Genomic DNA, 17,055 nt, shown 5'->3' on the forward strand with positions numbered 1-17,055 from the left:
CTCTCCCTCAAACAACCTCAAATCCAAACCATTCGAATCAAATGGCCTATCGTTTGATTTTCTGAGTGTATGATTTGTTGGGTCTTTTTGTTTTCTATTTGTAAATGAAACCAACACATTTACGGTCTTTAATTATCACACTTCTCCCTGCACTCTCCAATCTTCACCGGACCCTCACTGTCATCCAAATACGGGTTCAAGAAATTCTTGAGGCAGAGAAACAGAGATCCATAGAAATCCATAGACAAAGAAAATCATTCATTGCATGAGAAGTGGATCTGAGCAAAAAGAAAAGGCATCAATTTTTCGTTTCGCATCTCTTTCTCCTCCCTCCAGAAGTTGTGATCTTCACCGCATCAATTTTTGCTATGTGTGTGAGAGAGATTGGAAAGAAAAGGGAACGATAGAAAATAATAAAATAATATTTAATTAAAAGATACGGTTAAAATAGATGTTCGGTTAGAGTGTGTAGTAAAAAATTAATAGCTAAAATAAAAAAATATATATATGTATTTTGAATGGTTAAAATAACCACCCTTGCTGGATAATACACTATTTGTTTCATGATATCATCCTACTACTAAGACATACCCTTACAAAGTTTTTCATCTTCATCAACATTTTTATAGGTCTCCTCTAATATTTTCAGCTCATTCAAAACGGAAACACATTAATTTAGTAAGTCAGTTTACTACGACTTGCCTCTTCCTTTACAAACTGCATAAACTCATCTTTCCTTACAAACTGCATAAACACCTCAAGGCAACCCTAATATATCAAATAACAAATAGAAAATTAAGACAACATATACGTATATTCTAATATATATGAAACAAAATTTGGTTCTCAATTTTAGAATACCTGTCCAGGTATGTCTGTGAGTCCGTTGAAAATATAAACCCCGCAGTTTGTCTTCCACCCTGTTTAGTCTCAAAATCAACAAGTTTGCCCGCGGTGGTTTGAAGAAGGCATCACAATTCAGTATGAACTCATTTCCAGAGGGAGAACACCTTCCTTTGTAAGTGCATCTTGACGGTAAGTGTAAGCAAGACCAGTAATTTAACTATTTTTATTTTTACATGATATATAGAATGTAGATATATCAGAAAAGGGTTGTGATTCGTATGGCTAGAATGGAGATGACTTTGCAGTTGGAGATACATATATCAGCTCGACAGATATATCAGAAAATGGTTGTCGTTCGTATGACTAGAATGGAGATACTAGAAAATGGCTTTGCCAGCAATTACGATGAAGTTGGAGACTTGCAATTTTGGCAATTTCAGGGTAGATGCAGAGATGACAGGCAAAAAAAAAAGGAGGAAACATTGAAGACATTTGAAGGGTGAGAGTTACAACTAAACTGGCTTGTTAAATTAATGTGTTTCAGTTTTGAATGAGCTGAAAATGATAGAGGGGACCGATAAATATGTTGATGAAGATGAAAAACTATGTCTTAGTAGGTGAAATGCTATACTTACCTGCAAAATAGACATTCAGTACTACTCCGTTAGGATTGCAGTATAAGAAACAAATCCGAGAAGCTTTTTGTGTTTTGGTAAATGGGTAGGCCGGACTGAAAGAGGGGCTTTTTTTTTTTTTTTTTTTTTTTGGGGGATCAGTATTCATAGAAACTAACAAGACAACGCGTGTTTTTTACATGATCATGCGAGTTGCCAAGTTTGTTTTTGTGTCAAGATTGGTATGTGTTTTAAGGATCTGGCTTCAATGCGGTAGTCACAGGGCCTGGACATCAGTCGGTGTCGGCAGAAAAAAACTTCAACCACACTAAAGTCGGTAAATTCATAGACTTTTTCCGACGAAGATTTGTACCAACATCAACGAGTCGGTTACGGTGACAGTTGATAATGTCGGTTTGGGCTGGGCCTTATCTGGATTGGAAAATCAAGTCCAAACCGGAAGAAAAAAATTTTCCTCCACTTTTTCGGCAACCAAACAGCAGAAAAAAAAAATAAAAAAATAAAAAAATAAAAAGCATTAAAGCAGATTAAAAATACTCAGTCAGAGAACACAACTTGAACCATAAAAGGTACATAAACTCGAAGCCAATCACAGTTTAAAACATGCTTAGCAAGAAAATATCTCTTTTCGTCCACTTTCTTGGCAACCAAACAAAAAAACATATAATCAAAATCATATAAAAAAACACATAGACGTGGAGTCATGAGTGAGAGTGAGAGAGGAGGAAATGTGATGAGAGAAGGGTGAGAGAGAGAGAGGCAGAGAGAGGAAGATGAGACTGATGGCTGGCTAGGGTTAGGGGAAATGAGAGAGAGATTCATTTGAGATATATATAGGCCACATATTAAGTCAAAAGGACGCCGTTTTGATAGGAAATTTTTTTTGTTTGAAGTAAAATCATAAACATTACGCCTTGCATGGGGCTCGAACCCAGGACCAAAGGCAAAAAGCCTTGCGCTCAACTAACTGAGCTACATAAGCGTGAAGCAATTGTAACTATCTTTGTCACTGAAATATAATGAATATTAACAAATATTCAAAACGGTGTTGTTTTGACATATCAATATGGCATCGTTTTGAGAGGCGGTAGAAGTCAAGTCGGTGTCGGTCGAAAACCAACTTTCCCAAAATCCTTTCCGCCTATCGAATCGACAATGTCGGAATAAAAAATTCCGTTCCGCCTACCATCCGTCATCTAGTTGGTTACGGTCAGTACGCGGCACGCAGTGAAGTTGCCCAAGCCTAGTCACAACTACCGCATAGATGCTATTATCCTGTCCTTGCTGGAGAACCCACTTCACTAGCAACAAGGATGGGATTCCAGACCCTTATACTCAAACCCTAGTCCATCTCTTTGAGCTACAATTGTTAATCTATCAGCCGCAACAATGGCGAGAAAGCAAAGGGCTTGAATTCAAATCCACCAATTAAGGCAACCCAACCCCAAAGAAGCAACAATAATAACAAAAGTAGAAAGAAGAGGATCATACCCACTTCGAAGTTGAGGAAGACCAAGAAAACATTGAAGAAAAAGAAGAAGATGATGATTATTGATGAAGAAAAGGAGAATAAGCTACTACTCTCTTTTCAAGCCTCAAGCGCAAGACGGGTTTGTGTTTTAGGTGTTGTACACGCATGCTTCTGTTGTGCCACATCATGTTGTAAAAGTTTATTTGTAAGCTTAGCGTTCCTCTTTAAAATGATGATTTTTCTTCAGAGAAATGTTAGAATCTAATAAAACTCTCACATTTTGCCCATCAAAATCCTAAGTGGCAAAGGACACATGGCCCCAAATTGAATTTTTTATTATTTCAAATCTTTTAATTTTAAATTCAAAATCAAAATAATAAAAAACTTGGACCACCCCTTAAAAATCTTTTTATTTATTTATTTATTATTTTGATTTTTAATTTTAAATTAAAATATTTGAAATAATAAAAAATTCAATTTGGGCCATATACTTTTTGTAACCTAAGATTTTAATAGGCAAAATATTAAAGTTTTATTAGATTCTAACATATCTACAAATGCTAGGCTTACATGGTTACAGTGCGCGAGCCTAACTCTATTTGATAAGTAAGTAAAACTTCATTTAATTCCATATATTTAGAAAAAAAAAAAAAAAAACAAAAACAAAAACAAAATCTAATGTGAGGGCTTTCAACGGAATAAATAGGAGTTAGTGCACGAAAGCGATCGAAAAAGAAAACTACATGTAGCCTGTCGTGCACTATATTATGTATTTTAATAATTAAAAACGTAAACCCCCATGACATGATTCTTAATTAAGGCACTCACCAAATTTTATTAGTCAATTTTTTTTATTTATCTATTTAGTTATAAACTTGTTTAAAGCATTTATAACTGCATTATCATTTTACCTATTCATTTTTACTCTTTAATTTAAATATTATTTTTAAAATATTTCTTTATTCTTTTCCTAAATTTATATTTTTGATTATTTGTTTTTATTTTAACAATCATATATTTTTAAGAAATTTTATTTTCCTAACCTAACGGGTATTTTTTTTTAAAAAAAAATATTTGACTTATCATAATGGTTATATTTGTTAAAATTTGTCTTTTCCTAACGATGGTGATCAATGGTTTGGCTTGCCTTCGTGTTCCAACATGAATGTGTTGGGTGGAATGAGAGTATGAGAAAAATAAATAAATAAATTTTTATTATTTTGATAAGTGAACAAAAGTCACGAATTTGCTGAGTTTAACAATTTGGATTTTGGTGAGTACTAATTAAGAGCACTCACAACAACCGTTTCATTTTTATTTTTTAAAATTTTTATAACAAAACTACTTTTGATTTTATATTCAAATATACCTTAATAATGGCTTTCTCTATTTTTTCTTATACCATTAAAATATTATTTATTTATAAAATACATGTTTCAAAATTCCATCAAATATAATCTCTCAAGAGGGAGGAGAGAAGTAGTTTATGTTAAAATAATTGATAGCGAAGCTAAAAGCTACCCTATTGCTACTTCTTGTCCCTAAATATAGGTTTATTTATTTATTTATTATTATTATTATTATTATTATTATTATTATTTTAAATACTTGAGCAACTTTAGGTTTTCTAAGCATTGGATGTTATACCATGTGAGAAATACGTACATACTTTTTAGTAACATGTTAAAAGACATTTTTTTTACCAACGTATTTAAGAAAAGTGTTCAAATAATATCTCACATATTAAGAGACACCTATTATTTATTGATAAAGGAAATCTCTATTCTCCTTTAGAAACCTAAAGATCATCCTCAAAAGTAATTCAATCAGCTGAGAATCACGTCTTGTAAAATGAAAGTCATTAGTCTAAATCTGTCTCCCTTTCCCTCGTGTGACATGTTAAAAAATAAAAAATAAAAAATAAAGCATTTGGGAATGAGATATACGGGTCAGCACCAAGGAGGAACACCTCGGCCCAAGTCGGCTAAGTCTATTTGAGCTGGATCATTTTCCGAACAGGTTAAATTCAATCCCAATTTTGACTCTTGTTAGGCCCACTGAGCCCGGTCTGACCCGCGAAATCTGAGTGATATTGCTCTTAAGGCAAACGAATTTCGGGGTTTCTTTATTTCTTATCCCTCTGTCATTCGCAGTCGTCGTTCTGAGTGTGTTAGGGTTTTCGTCTGCTCGACCGCACAAAACTTTCGTTTTCTCTTTTTGCGTACGGTATTTCCTTCAATTTACATCTCAAATTTTGGAATCTCAACGCAAAAGTACAAATTTAAAAATTAACCAAAAGATTCTCCACAGCTTCAATTTGATTTCTTTGATATTATGTTATTTGAAAAATCGGATCTTTTGTTTCTCTAATATCGTTTATGTGATATGTTTTTTAATGCAGATTAATCTATTGGTAATTTATATCTTTATATGTGAAAGAACATGTACTCCTCTAGAGGTAGCAATGCCTATGGGCAGAAATCGTTCGCCGGGCAATCCGCTTACGGCACAAATGTAAGTTTTTTTTTTTTTTTTTTTTTTTTTTTTTTTTTTTTTAATGTGTTAGTCAGAGTCAAATCTTTATTTTTATCAGTGCTCGGAGCAAATCTTTTGTGTTGTTCTCGCTGGGTTTTATTTCAATTTCATTGAATGCGCAGCCACTCATTTTATGATATTTGATTTTGGTTGGTTAAATAAATTATTTTGATTCGATAATGGTGCTGCCAGTGCCGGTTTGGACTATTGAAAAAGAGTGAATCTTTGCTTGTTTTAATGCTGGAACTAAGAGAAATTGGAACCGAATAGATTATGCATTCTGACTGAAGAAACCATTACAATGCTGTTCTTTGACTGCCTCGTGGACAAATGCAATTATATATAGATATTTTTTCATGTCTAAACTTCAAGGAGTTGTTGTGTCACATGTGCGTGTTTGGTGTCCCTGGTTTGTGTTGAAATGTGGGAGTTGTGGCCTTGCTTTTAGAGTAGAGGTCTCATTTGTCCTTATTTTATTGTATTTTTGTAGTTGGGGCCTTCGTATTCCAGCAATTCTGTTGGAGGCCCTGACGGGGGCTCTCAACAGTCATTGGCTTCTCGACATACCTCAATGTTAGGTGGCTCTCAAGAAGCCGATGTTGGTGGGTATAGAGCTCATCCTCAAGCTGTAGCTCACTATGGGGGCCAGTATAGCTCTGTGTATGGCTCGGCTGCATTAAGTGGTGCTCAGCAGGTCAGTGGATTATATTTTTTAAGTTCTTTTCCTTTTCTGGTCACTTATGCATTATCTTATATCTGCTCAACAAAAACTTGGTCAATCTTATTTTTCTGCTTCCAAAGAGTTTATACTTTGTTTTATTAGCTGTCTTGTGACCTTGATGCCCCATATCATTCCTATTGACTATATGTCTCTTTGTATCCGGGAAAATGTCAGTTGGAGACCTCTCTACTTACTGTGCCTATCTCCTGTTAACTATGATCCCCGAACAATTGACTATATATGGGGTAGTACTCTTGGAAGGAGATAATGCCTACATTTGGCAATAAACTCTCCCCTTACTTATCAAAAAAAAAAAAACTCTCCCCTTATTTTCACTTCTCACAAAAAAAGTCGACCTCCTTTCAAAACTATTACCAAACAACATTCTTCGCTTTTCCCTCACAAAGTATTATAAACTTCATTCTGCTTTATATCACATCAATCAATTCCTTCCTCTTTTCCCCGCTCAAAACTCTTTACTAAACACACCCAATATCATCGCTTGAACATAACATTAGGTTAGATTCTCTTTGAGTGTATGCATCCTGCCAACTTGGTCATAATCCTTTGTGAGCTTTGGGGGGTTCACTCATCCAAGTCTTGGCTTTAATTAGTTATTCAATTTTTGAGTGAAGCATCTGGTGTCATATAAATACATGAAAGGCTTTCTTTGTATAGGTTCCTGCATTGAATGTGAAAGGTGCTGGACCATCAGCTTTAGAAGGTCATGGTGGCTATGCCTCGGCTATAACAGATTCACCTAAATTTGCAGCAAGTGACTATGTCTCATCATCAGGCCATGGATATAGTCACAAAGGTGATCAGTTGTATGCGGAGAAGGTTCCAGATTATTCTGGAATAGAAAGACGGCAATATGGTGACCGACAGAGTGCCTATGTTGGGAGGGACTTGCAAAGTGAACCAACTGGACGATATGCTGATTCTATTGGTTTTAGTCATCAAAATCAGGTACACCATTTTCATCATTCTGCAACAATTTTATTAGTTTCTGCTTCTTCTTTTTTTTGGTAGTATTTTCCATATGATGAAATATGCTATGTTTTTGTTTGTGATTTTCTTTTTCATAATGATAATAATCTTGGTTTTTGTTATTTAATTCAACAGACCGATATGTATGATCGCATTGATCAGGCATTGCTTCGACAAGAACAATTATTAAAATCTCAATCACTGCAACCTGCTTCTCTGGATGGGAGTGCCAGGTACTTCTAGCTTTTCATTGATAGATGGTGGCTTTATGATTTTATAAATGTAACTTATAGATGTAGCTTTTCATCTTTTCATAGCAACTATAATCACTTATGAATTATATCCTTTTCCCTATAATGAAGGGCCAAGGTCATCTTTAATTTTGTTTAATGAAGTGGGTTTACTCTCAATGGTATCGTCTATGCAAAGTTATATTAGATTGCAATATATTCCTTACAACACTGAGTAGCAACACATTTCTGGCAGACAAGCAGATTATCTTGCAGCAAGGGGTACTGCTAATCGTCACGCCACCCAAGATCTTATCTCTTATGGAGGAAGAGTGGATGCTGATCCTCGCAGTTTATCAATGCTTAGTGCTTCTTCATATAGTGGGCAACAAGCTCCATCAATATTAGGGGCAGCTCCCCTTAGAAATATGGATGATATCATGTATGCACAAAGTTCTTCAAATCCTGGTTATGGTGTGAGCCTGCCTCCTGGTAGGGACTATGCCTCGGGGAAAGGGATTCATGGCACACCCCTTGAATTGGATTATCAAGGTAGCATGTTGTCACGTGGCAGTCATTCAAGGGTTGACGATCGCAAGGATGACAGGGCTGCTTATCTTCGGGAGTTCGAGCTAAGGGAGGAGGAGCGGCGTAGGGAACGTTTGCGTGAGAGAGAGAGAGGTAGAGAAAGTGAGAAGGAATGGGAGCGAGAGCGGGAACGCGAACGAGAACGAGAAAGAGAAAGAGAGCGTGAAAGGGAACGCATCGTTGAAAGACGGGAGAAGGAGAGAGATCGAGAGCGCAAACGTGGACTTGAAGCTAGGCGTGGTCGATCTCCACCAAGATTCTCTCGGGACCGACCTGCTTCCTCTTTGGCGAAGGAGGGGAAACCTTTGCGACGGGATTCCCCACGTTATGATGCTCTGCATAGGTGGATCTTGATGTTTTATTTTGCGTCCTGCTCTAGTTCTGAATATATAGCCGCTTGTGTATCTTGCAGCCCTTGTAACTAACTTGGTGTTCTCTTATGCTGAAGGCTTCATTCACCTGTTAAAGAAAAACGGAGAGAATATGTCTGCAAGGTAAAAAACATGTAAAGAGCTTAGGAAATTTAATGATAATGAGAATATTGTCTTCAAGGATCTGCTGTTTTTCCTCGTGGATGTGGAGTTCAGGGCTTCATATGATTCAGTCTTGTTTCTTCCTATTATTGCTCTAGTTGTGCCTTACTCCTTTCGTATTGCTTTTTTGTCTTTGGCTTTGGGTATCAGTTTTTACTAATTTAGGTTTGCACGGCCTTGATCATGTCTAGTACCCCAAGAGTTTGGGGGTATTTTTCTTCTATATTTCCTCCTGTTGGTCCTTTGGATCTGGTTGGGAATGTTTGCATCTGGGGTTTTCATTTTGCTCTTTCCCGTCTATTTCCTTGGCTGCTCCCCATGCTTCGAACATCTCTTCCTTCTCCAATATCTTGGCCTTCTGTTTGGTACATCAGATTGATCTCACAGGTGCTTTTTATGGAGATACCAATGCCTACCTTTAGCTTTTCTACGATTTATGGCCTTGACCTTGGTTTGAATCTAGTAAACTTGTGTGTATGATTTATTTTGTTCATGGCTGATGGTGGATGTTTACCTGTTTATGGAAGAGAAGTGAATGATTTAGCGACAGGAGACAAAATATATGAGATTCTTTCATTTATTATGGACTATATATTTTGGTGCATGATTGAATTTTTTTTCTGCAACCTGATGTGCTTAGATTTCACTGCTTTTAGTAATCAGTGCTGTCCACTTGCAGGTTTACTCATCCAGTTTGGTTGATCTAGAGAGGGATTTTTTGTCGATAGATAAGAGATTTCCTAGACTCTTTGTGTCCCCAGAATTTTCCAAGGTCAGTCTTTATTATTTATTTTCCTATTTCAAGTTTAGATGGTTGAATAATTGCCTCAGGGTGGCATTTTAATTGTTTTAGGCTGTTGTGAACTGGCCAAAGGAGAGCCTTAAGCTTTCCATCCATACCCCCGTCAGGTGTGTCTCTTTGATGCTGTTACTTGACTTGTTTTCCAAAGTTTGTCTTATGCTTATCCAGGATATGCATTTATACCTTCAATTTTTTTGGTGCAAGCAACAGTTTTTGTAGTTTTTAAAAGTTTTTGTGAAAGAATCTATGACTTGTTCTTCTAAAAGTTTGGTCAAGTTGCTGGCCCCAAAAGAAAAAAAGAAAGAAAGAAGAGAAATGAAAAGGCAACAAAGTCTGGATCTCAGAACAAGCATTTGAATTCCAACTGGTTTGGTGATTTGTAATGCCCTATTTCTTTTTTTAACATGTACTTCTTCAAACTGAAAAGGATAGTCGTTATGTACTTATTTTTTTCAAGAATGGAAAGATAAGGAGTTAAGGTGTAATTGTTTAATAATTTTTTGAGTGGAGCAGTTTTGAGCATGATTTTGTTGACGAAGAGAGGACAAATGAGCTGAAAGAGCCATCTGCCGAGCTTTTGGCTGAAGAACGTGTAAAATGTGGAAATACAATTTGGAATGCAAAGGTAGGTCATTTTATATTTTATATCATCAAAGTATACCATTATGCATCGTGATGGAGTGAACACATTATTTAATTGGTGCTTCTGAGATTCTGCCCTGCTTTTGAAATTAGCAAATACAGATCACAGAAGCTTAGACCTTGTGTTTTCGTTATTACATTGTATGAGCAAGTTCTAACCCTATATAAACTGGTTGTTTTAATGTTCTTTGGCATTTTGGAATTTTTTGCTACTTGCTGGATAACTAAAACAATTGCGCATTTAGATCATAAGAAAACTGAGTGATTGGTGCTTTATGATTAAATATTTTAAAACATGGTTTTCCATGTGATAAATTTACCTTGAGAAAAAAAAAATCATAATGGGCTTTCTCACACAGGCTTCATGATTCTCCCTCTTCTGCAAAGATTTTAAATGAAGTACAAGGACATTTTCCCAGCTGTAAAACATAAGATTCAAAACAAGAGCTTTACATAAAAAAGTCTGAAGTGAATACATGTGAAGCTCTCATGCTTAGATAAAAGAAGAAAAAATCGTGCGTGGATAAAAACTTTGAGCATGCGTTTAGATGACATTCTACGTGAAACTCACTGGACAAATATTGTATGTTGACATGGCTCACATTAAGTTCACATTTTCGAAATCTATTGAAGTGGAGAGCTCATAGGAAGAGGAATGAGGCCATGAGGTTGACTTTGTCATAGGACAAGTTGAAATGTTAGTTCTCTGAAGTTGAGGTTTGACTTTACCATATCACATTCTAAACTCCAACTATGCAATCTAATTTTATATATATATATATATATACATACACACACATATAAGAGTCGAATTTTGCAATCTACTAATGATATATAGAGTCCTACCCCACTGTAATATGATCCGACTTGTGTGTTGCACACCAGTTGCCTCTCTGCAGAGGACAATATTATCTTTTTGGTCCTTTTGGACTTCTTGCTGATGCTGCTTTATTGTGATTTTTATGGCCAAGGATTGGTGTCACCTCTCTCTCTGTATTGGAAAGTTTTCTAATTTATTTGTTTTATCCTGATGGATCTATCATTTATGTGCAATATCATTTTATTATTTTAAAGCTGCTTTTGGGTATTGAATTGTATCAAAAAAATTCTGCTTGAGTAAGGGTTCTTTTTCTCCTTGGTTCAGATGATCTTGATGAGTGGACTTAGCAAGAATGCTTTGGAGGAGCTGTCATCTGAAAAAAGTTATGTTGATCGCATACCCCATATTTGCAATATCCTCAGGTTTGCTGTGCTGAAAAAGGACCAGTCTTTGATGCCAATTGGTGGTCCATGGAATTCTGCTGATGGTGGTGACCCGTCAGTTGATGATACCTCTTTAATTCGGACAGCCATTAGGTTTGTGCTGTCTATTATTTGTTATAGAGGAATATTGAGTAGTACTTTTTTCTACTGAACTGAATTGATTGTTACTCTGTAGATATGCGAAAGATGTTACTCAACTTGATTTGCAGAACTGCTCACATTGGAATCGTTTTCTTGAGGTATTATGTGCTTATGATGATTGTTACATTTATTAATACCTCTTCTGTTACTTCGGATTCTTTGAATGGCAGTGAATCTACTTGTCATTACTTCTGTAGCTTATTTCATTATGCTTTTGACTTATAAAAAAAGAGCAAAGAAAAAGAAAAAGAAAGAAAAATAAAATCATGCGTGTTTATAAAGGTAACTGTTACTCTTGGTTTGAATTTCATCCACTTTCTATGGACCCGTTTGCTTGCCACCCCCATTGTCCATTTAATGCTCCTTTATATTGGCGCCCACCTATTTTCTTGCCACCCAAATTCTTATGTCTTTAACCAATGCAGCTAGTTCACTTAATACATGGATTTTATCCGTTCACCAAGCCAACTTGGATGCAGCTTTTTAAAGACATTTTTTCTACAGCCTTTTATTTCGGCTAAAGGCCGTTTTCTTCACAAGGAAGTCGAAGTCTTTCCTTCCATTGCTTGGAAACTTTGGCTATATATGGATATTCCACATAATACTTTGACAATGAGAGACGTTGTGTTAGAATAAGCTTGGTTATAGCATACTTAGAGAATTGGGATACTAGAAAATTCTCTGAGGATATTTTGTTAGTGAAATTTGTCGGAACCTGTGGGTGTAAGCCATTTTGTGAACCGCATAAATTTGTGTGTCCTTGTGTGATTGTTTATATATATTTTTTTCCTTCCATTTCTCTACATGTTTGCCATCCAAAATTTTAATTTGTTACAACAGCAATTTTGGTCACTGGAAAATGGCAAGATTACTCAACGGGGCATAATTTGTGAAGGGGTCATAATTTGTGATTCATCTGCTTTATCTGATGAGTTGTAGAGGTCGGGCATTCTTACAAGTTTGGATTCCTTCTAGATTGTAGAGGGTGACTTGGTGTTTTTCATTGGTACTATAGCTTACATAGGTATGGGTAATTCCTTGACAGTTTTAGAGTACTCAGCAATTTCTGAGTAGTTTCTATTTTTTCATGTTCTGACTTTTTATCTGCCATACATACAACTACAGACATTTTCCATAAACATGGCATCTAAGTGCTTGGCTAAGTCAGTACATAATATTTTACTCCACAAGTTCACGATTTAGGTCTCTTCTTTGTTCCTGAAGAGCAAAGAAGAAAAATATGCTCCCTTTTTTTGTATGATGCAGATGAGACAAACAGCAATATATTCTGTTCATGGACTCTTCTCATGTTTTTGGGCTGTATTTAGAGTTTTATATATTTGGTTACTTGCACATGCTTCCTGCATTCAGTGAGCTAATTTTCAATTCTTCTTGGCATTTGTAGATACACTATGACAGATTTGGCAAAGATGGACTGTTTAGCCACAGGGAGGTTACCGTATTGTTTGTTCCAGATTTGTCTGAATGTCTCCCTTCATTGGATGCATGGAGGGACCAGTGGCTTGCTCATAAGAGGGCTGTTGCAGAGAGAGAGAGGCAACTTTCGTTAGAAAAAGAGGTCTGCAGTTATTTTGTTTGGAACATTGGTTTCATCAGTTTCACTTATGCTAAGGTTTTTTGTGCAAAAAAAATAAAATCTAGTTCAAACAAATGTAGAGACAGAAATTCAAAAATATGTCAACATATGGATGGACATGCAGATGTTCTTAGGTTGAGTGCAGATCAAATTACACATTGCGAAACCGTTCAGTCATGCACTTTGAGCATTATGCTTGAAATTGTTTTATATGTTATAAACAAAGTTTTGAAAAAAAAAAAAAAATAGTGAAGTGTAGAGTATTGCATGGAAATGTATCAATCACCATCAAAAGAAATTGATATTTGGCTTGCATGATATGGACTTGTGAACCCAAAGTGGGTTTGTTGAAATATTTCTGGCACGTCATCGAACTCCTCCCATCAAATTCTTAAAACTAATTGCATGGGGTTGTCTATTATTCTCCATGGTGGCTCTATTTATAGCTACAATAGTGTTCAATTTTTCGCAATCATGCCTTGTTTTTTTGGGGAGGTTTTAATTTGTAATAGCATTTTTGCTTCGTTCTTCCCCCACTCCCTTGGTGATTTATTCTCTAATATAATGATATATTCTTTCAGAGGTCCAGAGAGAAGAAAGATGGGATGAAAGGTAACTTGTACTTTTTAGCTTTGTAGTTCATTTTCTAAACAGTAGGGGTTACTTTGTATACATCCTGTATACTTGGGTTGCGCCCTCTGTCATTTGATATTACATATTACTTTATCAAAAAAAAAAAAAAACTTTTTGTTGTGCATATTCTTCCTTTTTTCTTATGATTGTCATCCATGATCAAATTGATATATGTATACTTTTTTCTTTTTGGGAAATAATTTAGATAAAGAAAAAGATTCCTCAAGAGATGTCAAAAAGGTTGGAAAATCAGAAAAAAAGAAAGAGTCTGCATCCTCTGGACAATCAGAAGATGCTAACAAAAAGGAGAAAGATGGAAATGAAGTGAAAGTGATCATGGCTGAAGAAAAGGTTGATGCAAATGACAAAGGACTCGAGCAAAAAGGTGGGACAGAAATAGGTGAGCAAAACAAAACTGTGGAGAAGAAGGAGCAGGGAGAATCTGCTGGTGCAGAGACAGGTGGCAATGTGACGTCTGGGAAGAAGAAGATTATAAAAAAGATTGTCAAACAGAAGGTTGTTGATAAGGCAGATGGCAATAGTGCCAGCAAACAAAAGGACAAGCTGGATGACAAGGATAATGGAGAGAAGAATGCAGACTCACAGATTCCTGGTCTACAGGATGCATCTTCAGTTGCTCTTTCTGGGGTTAAAACTTTTGTAAGAAAAAGGGTGATAAAAAAGGTTCCAGTGAGAAAAACTGCTCAGAATGAAGCTACTGAAGATAAACCAAAGGATAATTCAGATCCAAGCAGTGCTGCAGTTGTGCAAGGTACCGGTGTGAAAACAACTGTGAAGAAAAAAATCATTAAGAGGGTAGCTAAAAGAAAGGTTGCTAGTTTGAAATCCAGTGATGGGGTTGCTGATAGTAAGATTGACGTTGATGCGGATGGGGCAAAGGCAGCTCTGGCAGTAAATGAGACAGAAAATGCGGAGAGGCAAGCAGCAGGTGCAGAGAACCAGGACAGTGAGATCAAAAGATCAGAAAAGAAAACAGTTCCTAAGACCAACTCCAAAACACTTGCCCCTGAGAAGCAAGACGATGTGGTTGATCCAAGTAATGTGGAAATAAAGACTGACAAGGATGATAAGAAGGATGAAAAAAGAACAGGCGAGAAAAGTGGCTCAGGGAGTAAAGTGGAGATTGAGGCTGACAAGCAGAAAGCATCTCAGAATGATAATCATAGTGGCAAGAGGGGAAAATCAAAAGATGGAGAAAAATCTAAAGATGAGAAAGAGAAAAAAGACAACTATGGAAAGGACGAGTCTAGAAGCAAATCAAATAAAGAATTGAAAGAAAAGAGGAAGTCTGAAGAACCTCCTCGGCACCCGGGATTGATTTTACAAACGAAATGGAGCAAGGCTTCCAAAGTAAGTTGATGATAGCCTATACAGTATTGAATACTACATGTTAATAAGATATGTTCTACATGTTCACCTAATTTAAGACTCCTTTTACGTACCCTTGTCTAATTTTGGATCTCCTATTACAGCTTCGCTCATTGTCTCTTTCACTGGATTCACTTTTGGATTATAGTGACAAGGACATTGAAGAATCAACTTTTGAGGTTTATTCTCCTGCTTTATCCATTTATCTTTATGTGTACTTTATCTGTACATCGTACCTTTAGAACTGTAGTTCTGAGTGTTTGGTTTTCATAACCTAGTTTGATGTAAACCTTGGAACAAGATTATAGCTTTTTTGATCCTTCCTAACTGTGTTTTGCCTTTCTTGCAGTTGTCATTATTTGCTGAATTACTGTATGAAATGCTTCAGTATCAGATGGGTTGTCGTCTTTTAACATTTCTCCAGGTTGGTTTTAGACATTCTATCAATTTGCACGCAACTTGACCCCTTCACTGAGGCATCTTCATTTACATGCCTTTTTATGCAGACATTACGTGTGAAATTTATCACGGAAAGAAATCAACGTAAGAGACAACGGGATGAAATCCATGAGAAGGAAAGGGACAAAAAATCATCAGCGAAGCGACAGAAGACTAATGAGCTCCCTCCGAAAGATTCTATTAAGTCTGAAACATTGAGTGCAGCCCAACCAGATGATGACAAAATTAAGGCCAAGGAGGATAAATCTGTTGATCATGTTGATGAGGTGAATATGGGAGAAGAAACAGATGGTGATGAAGATCCGGAGGAAGACCCAGAGGAGGACCCAGAGGAAGATCCTGAAGAATACGAAGAAATGGAGTCAAGTATGCAACATGGCTCATCTAATGAGAATAACGAAGAAGAGAGGAAGACCGATGTGAAAGCTGAGCCTGGAAAAGTGGCAGGACTGGAAAAAGAAGAAGCAGAAGAATCTTCTAAGGAGAATTCGAAAGCTGCAGAGACAAAGCCCAAGTCTGATGGGGATATGTGTGAAAAGAGAGACACAGAGGTGGATACTGGAAAGAAAGCAAACTCTGCTGTCAAGGAGGTTGCTGTTGATAAAGAACTATTGCAGGTATGCTTTTGGGAACTTTTAGCTGCTTTTATTATTTCCTGATTTCTATTTTAGCATTTTAGTTGCATTCTCTCATCATCATTTTATTAATGTTAAGTTTTGAATCTGAAACAGGCTTTCCGGTTTTTTGACCGTAATCGAGTTGGCTACATTAGGGTTTGTATTTGTTCATGTTTTATTTTATTTTATTTGGTATGTGATGTTATGATTAGTAGGGTAAGGAGTGTCTCTTGTGTTCCAGGTTGAAGATATGAGGTTGATCATCCACAACTTGGGGAAGTTCCTTTCGCATAGGGATGTCAAGGTGAGAATCTGTATAATTCAATTACTGTTATCATCACCACCCTTTTTTTTTTTTTTTTGGGAGTGTGCTATGTATTCCTTTTTTTATTGTTTCGATATCTTGCTCTTGATGGTTTGGTAGCTAACGTTTATCTGACATCAGGAACTTGTGCAAAGTGCGTTGTTAGAGAGCAACACGGGTAGGGATGACCGCATTCTCTACAATAAGCTGGTGCAAATGTCTGGCATATGAGATAGGAAAGGTCTTCGGAATTTTCCTCATTTTTCTTAAAAATAAACTTCAGTATGAGATTGCTATATTATGGTCTTGAAAGGGGATGGATACTTGGGTTTTGGTTTCCGTAATTAGACCGTTCCTGTGTTTGTTTATAGTGTCTCCCAAAATGCAAAAAGCACTTCTTTTTTTCTTTTTTTTGTACCGTTTTCCGATGATAATGAGAAAGATTCGCAAATTTGCCAGATGAGCAGCGTTTCCGAATGATGTCAGCTGCTTCTATCCTTAGCTTTTCCCATTTTGCTAGTTGTCTTGCATATTTATCTGCCTTGTTTGATCTATCTAACTAGAGTTGGCGATTGATGAGAAATTTCGGCCGCCAAAGCAAGTCTCTAAATGAACTTGAATTTAGAACTAATTAAACATATCAAAAGTGGCTGAAAAGA

General features: G+C 36.3%; 1 protein-coding gene across 2 annotated transcripts; it reads left to right on the forward strand.

Annotated features, from left to right (window-relative positions):
• Positions 1 to 5,083: 5,083 nt before the first annotated feature.
• EMB1579 (ATP/GTP-binding protein family) lies at positions 5,084 to 16,876 on the forward strand. 2 transcript variants are annotated; one of them, XM_059589495.2, is made up of 21 exons: positions 5,084 to 5,178; positions 5,354 to 5,466; positions 5,978 to 6,181; positions 6,887 to 7,177; positions 7,334 to 7,431; positions 7,685 to 8,359; positions 8,465 to 8,510; positions 9,229 to 9,321; positions 9,403 to 9,458; positions 9,865 to 9,976; positions 11,138 to 11,349; positions 11,432 to 11,495; positions 12,803 to 12,976; positions 13,576 to 13,606; positions 13,833 to 14,998; positions 15,121 to 15,195; positions 15,366 to 15,440; positions 15,523 to 16,092; positions 16,207 to 16,248; positions 16,334 to 16,396; positions 16,538 to 16,876. In XM_059589495.2, the coding sequence occupies exons 2-21, from the start codon at positions 5,395 to 5,397 to the stop codon at positions 16,625 to 16,627; spliced, it is 4,209 nt and encodes a 1,402-aa protein (XP_059445478.2). In that variant the 5' UTR covers positions 5,084 to 5,178; positions 5,354 to 5,394; the 3' UTR covers positions 16,628 to 16,876. The 2 variants fall into 2 exon arrangements, with proteins under 2 accessions (XP_059445478.2, XP_059445479.2); XM_059589496.2 differs by having other exon boundaries at positions 5,084 to 5,173.
• The last annotated feature ends 179 nt before the right edge of the window (positions 16,877 to 17,055 follow it).

This window comes from Corylus avellana, chromosome 4 (genome assembly GCF_965113065.1).
Source record: "Corylus avellana chromosome 4, dhCorAvel1.hap1.2, whole genome shotgun sequence".
Lineage (NCBI taxonomy): Eukaryota > Viridiplantae > Streptophyta > Magnoliopsida > Fagales > Betulaceae > Corylus > Corylus avellana.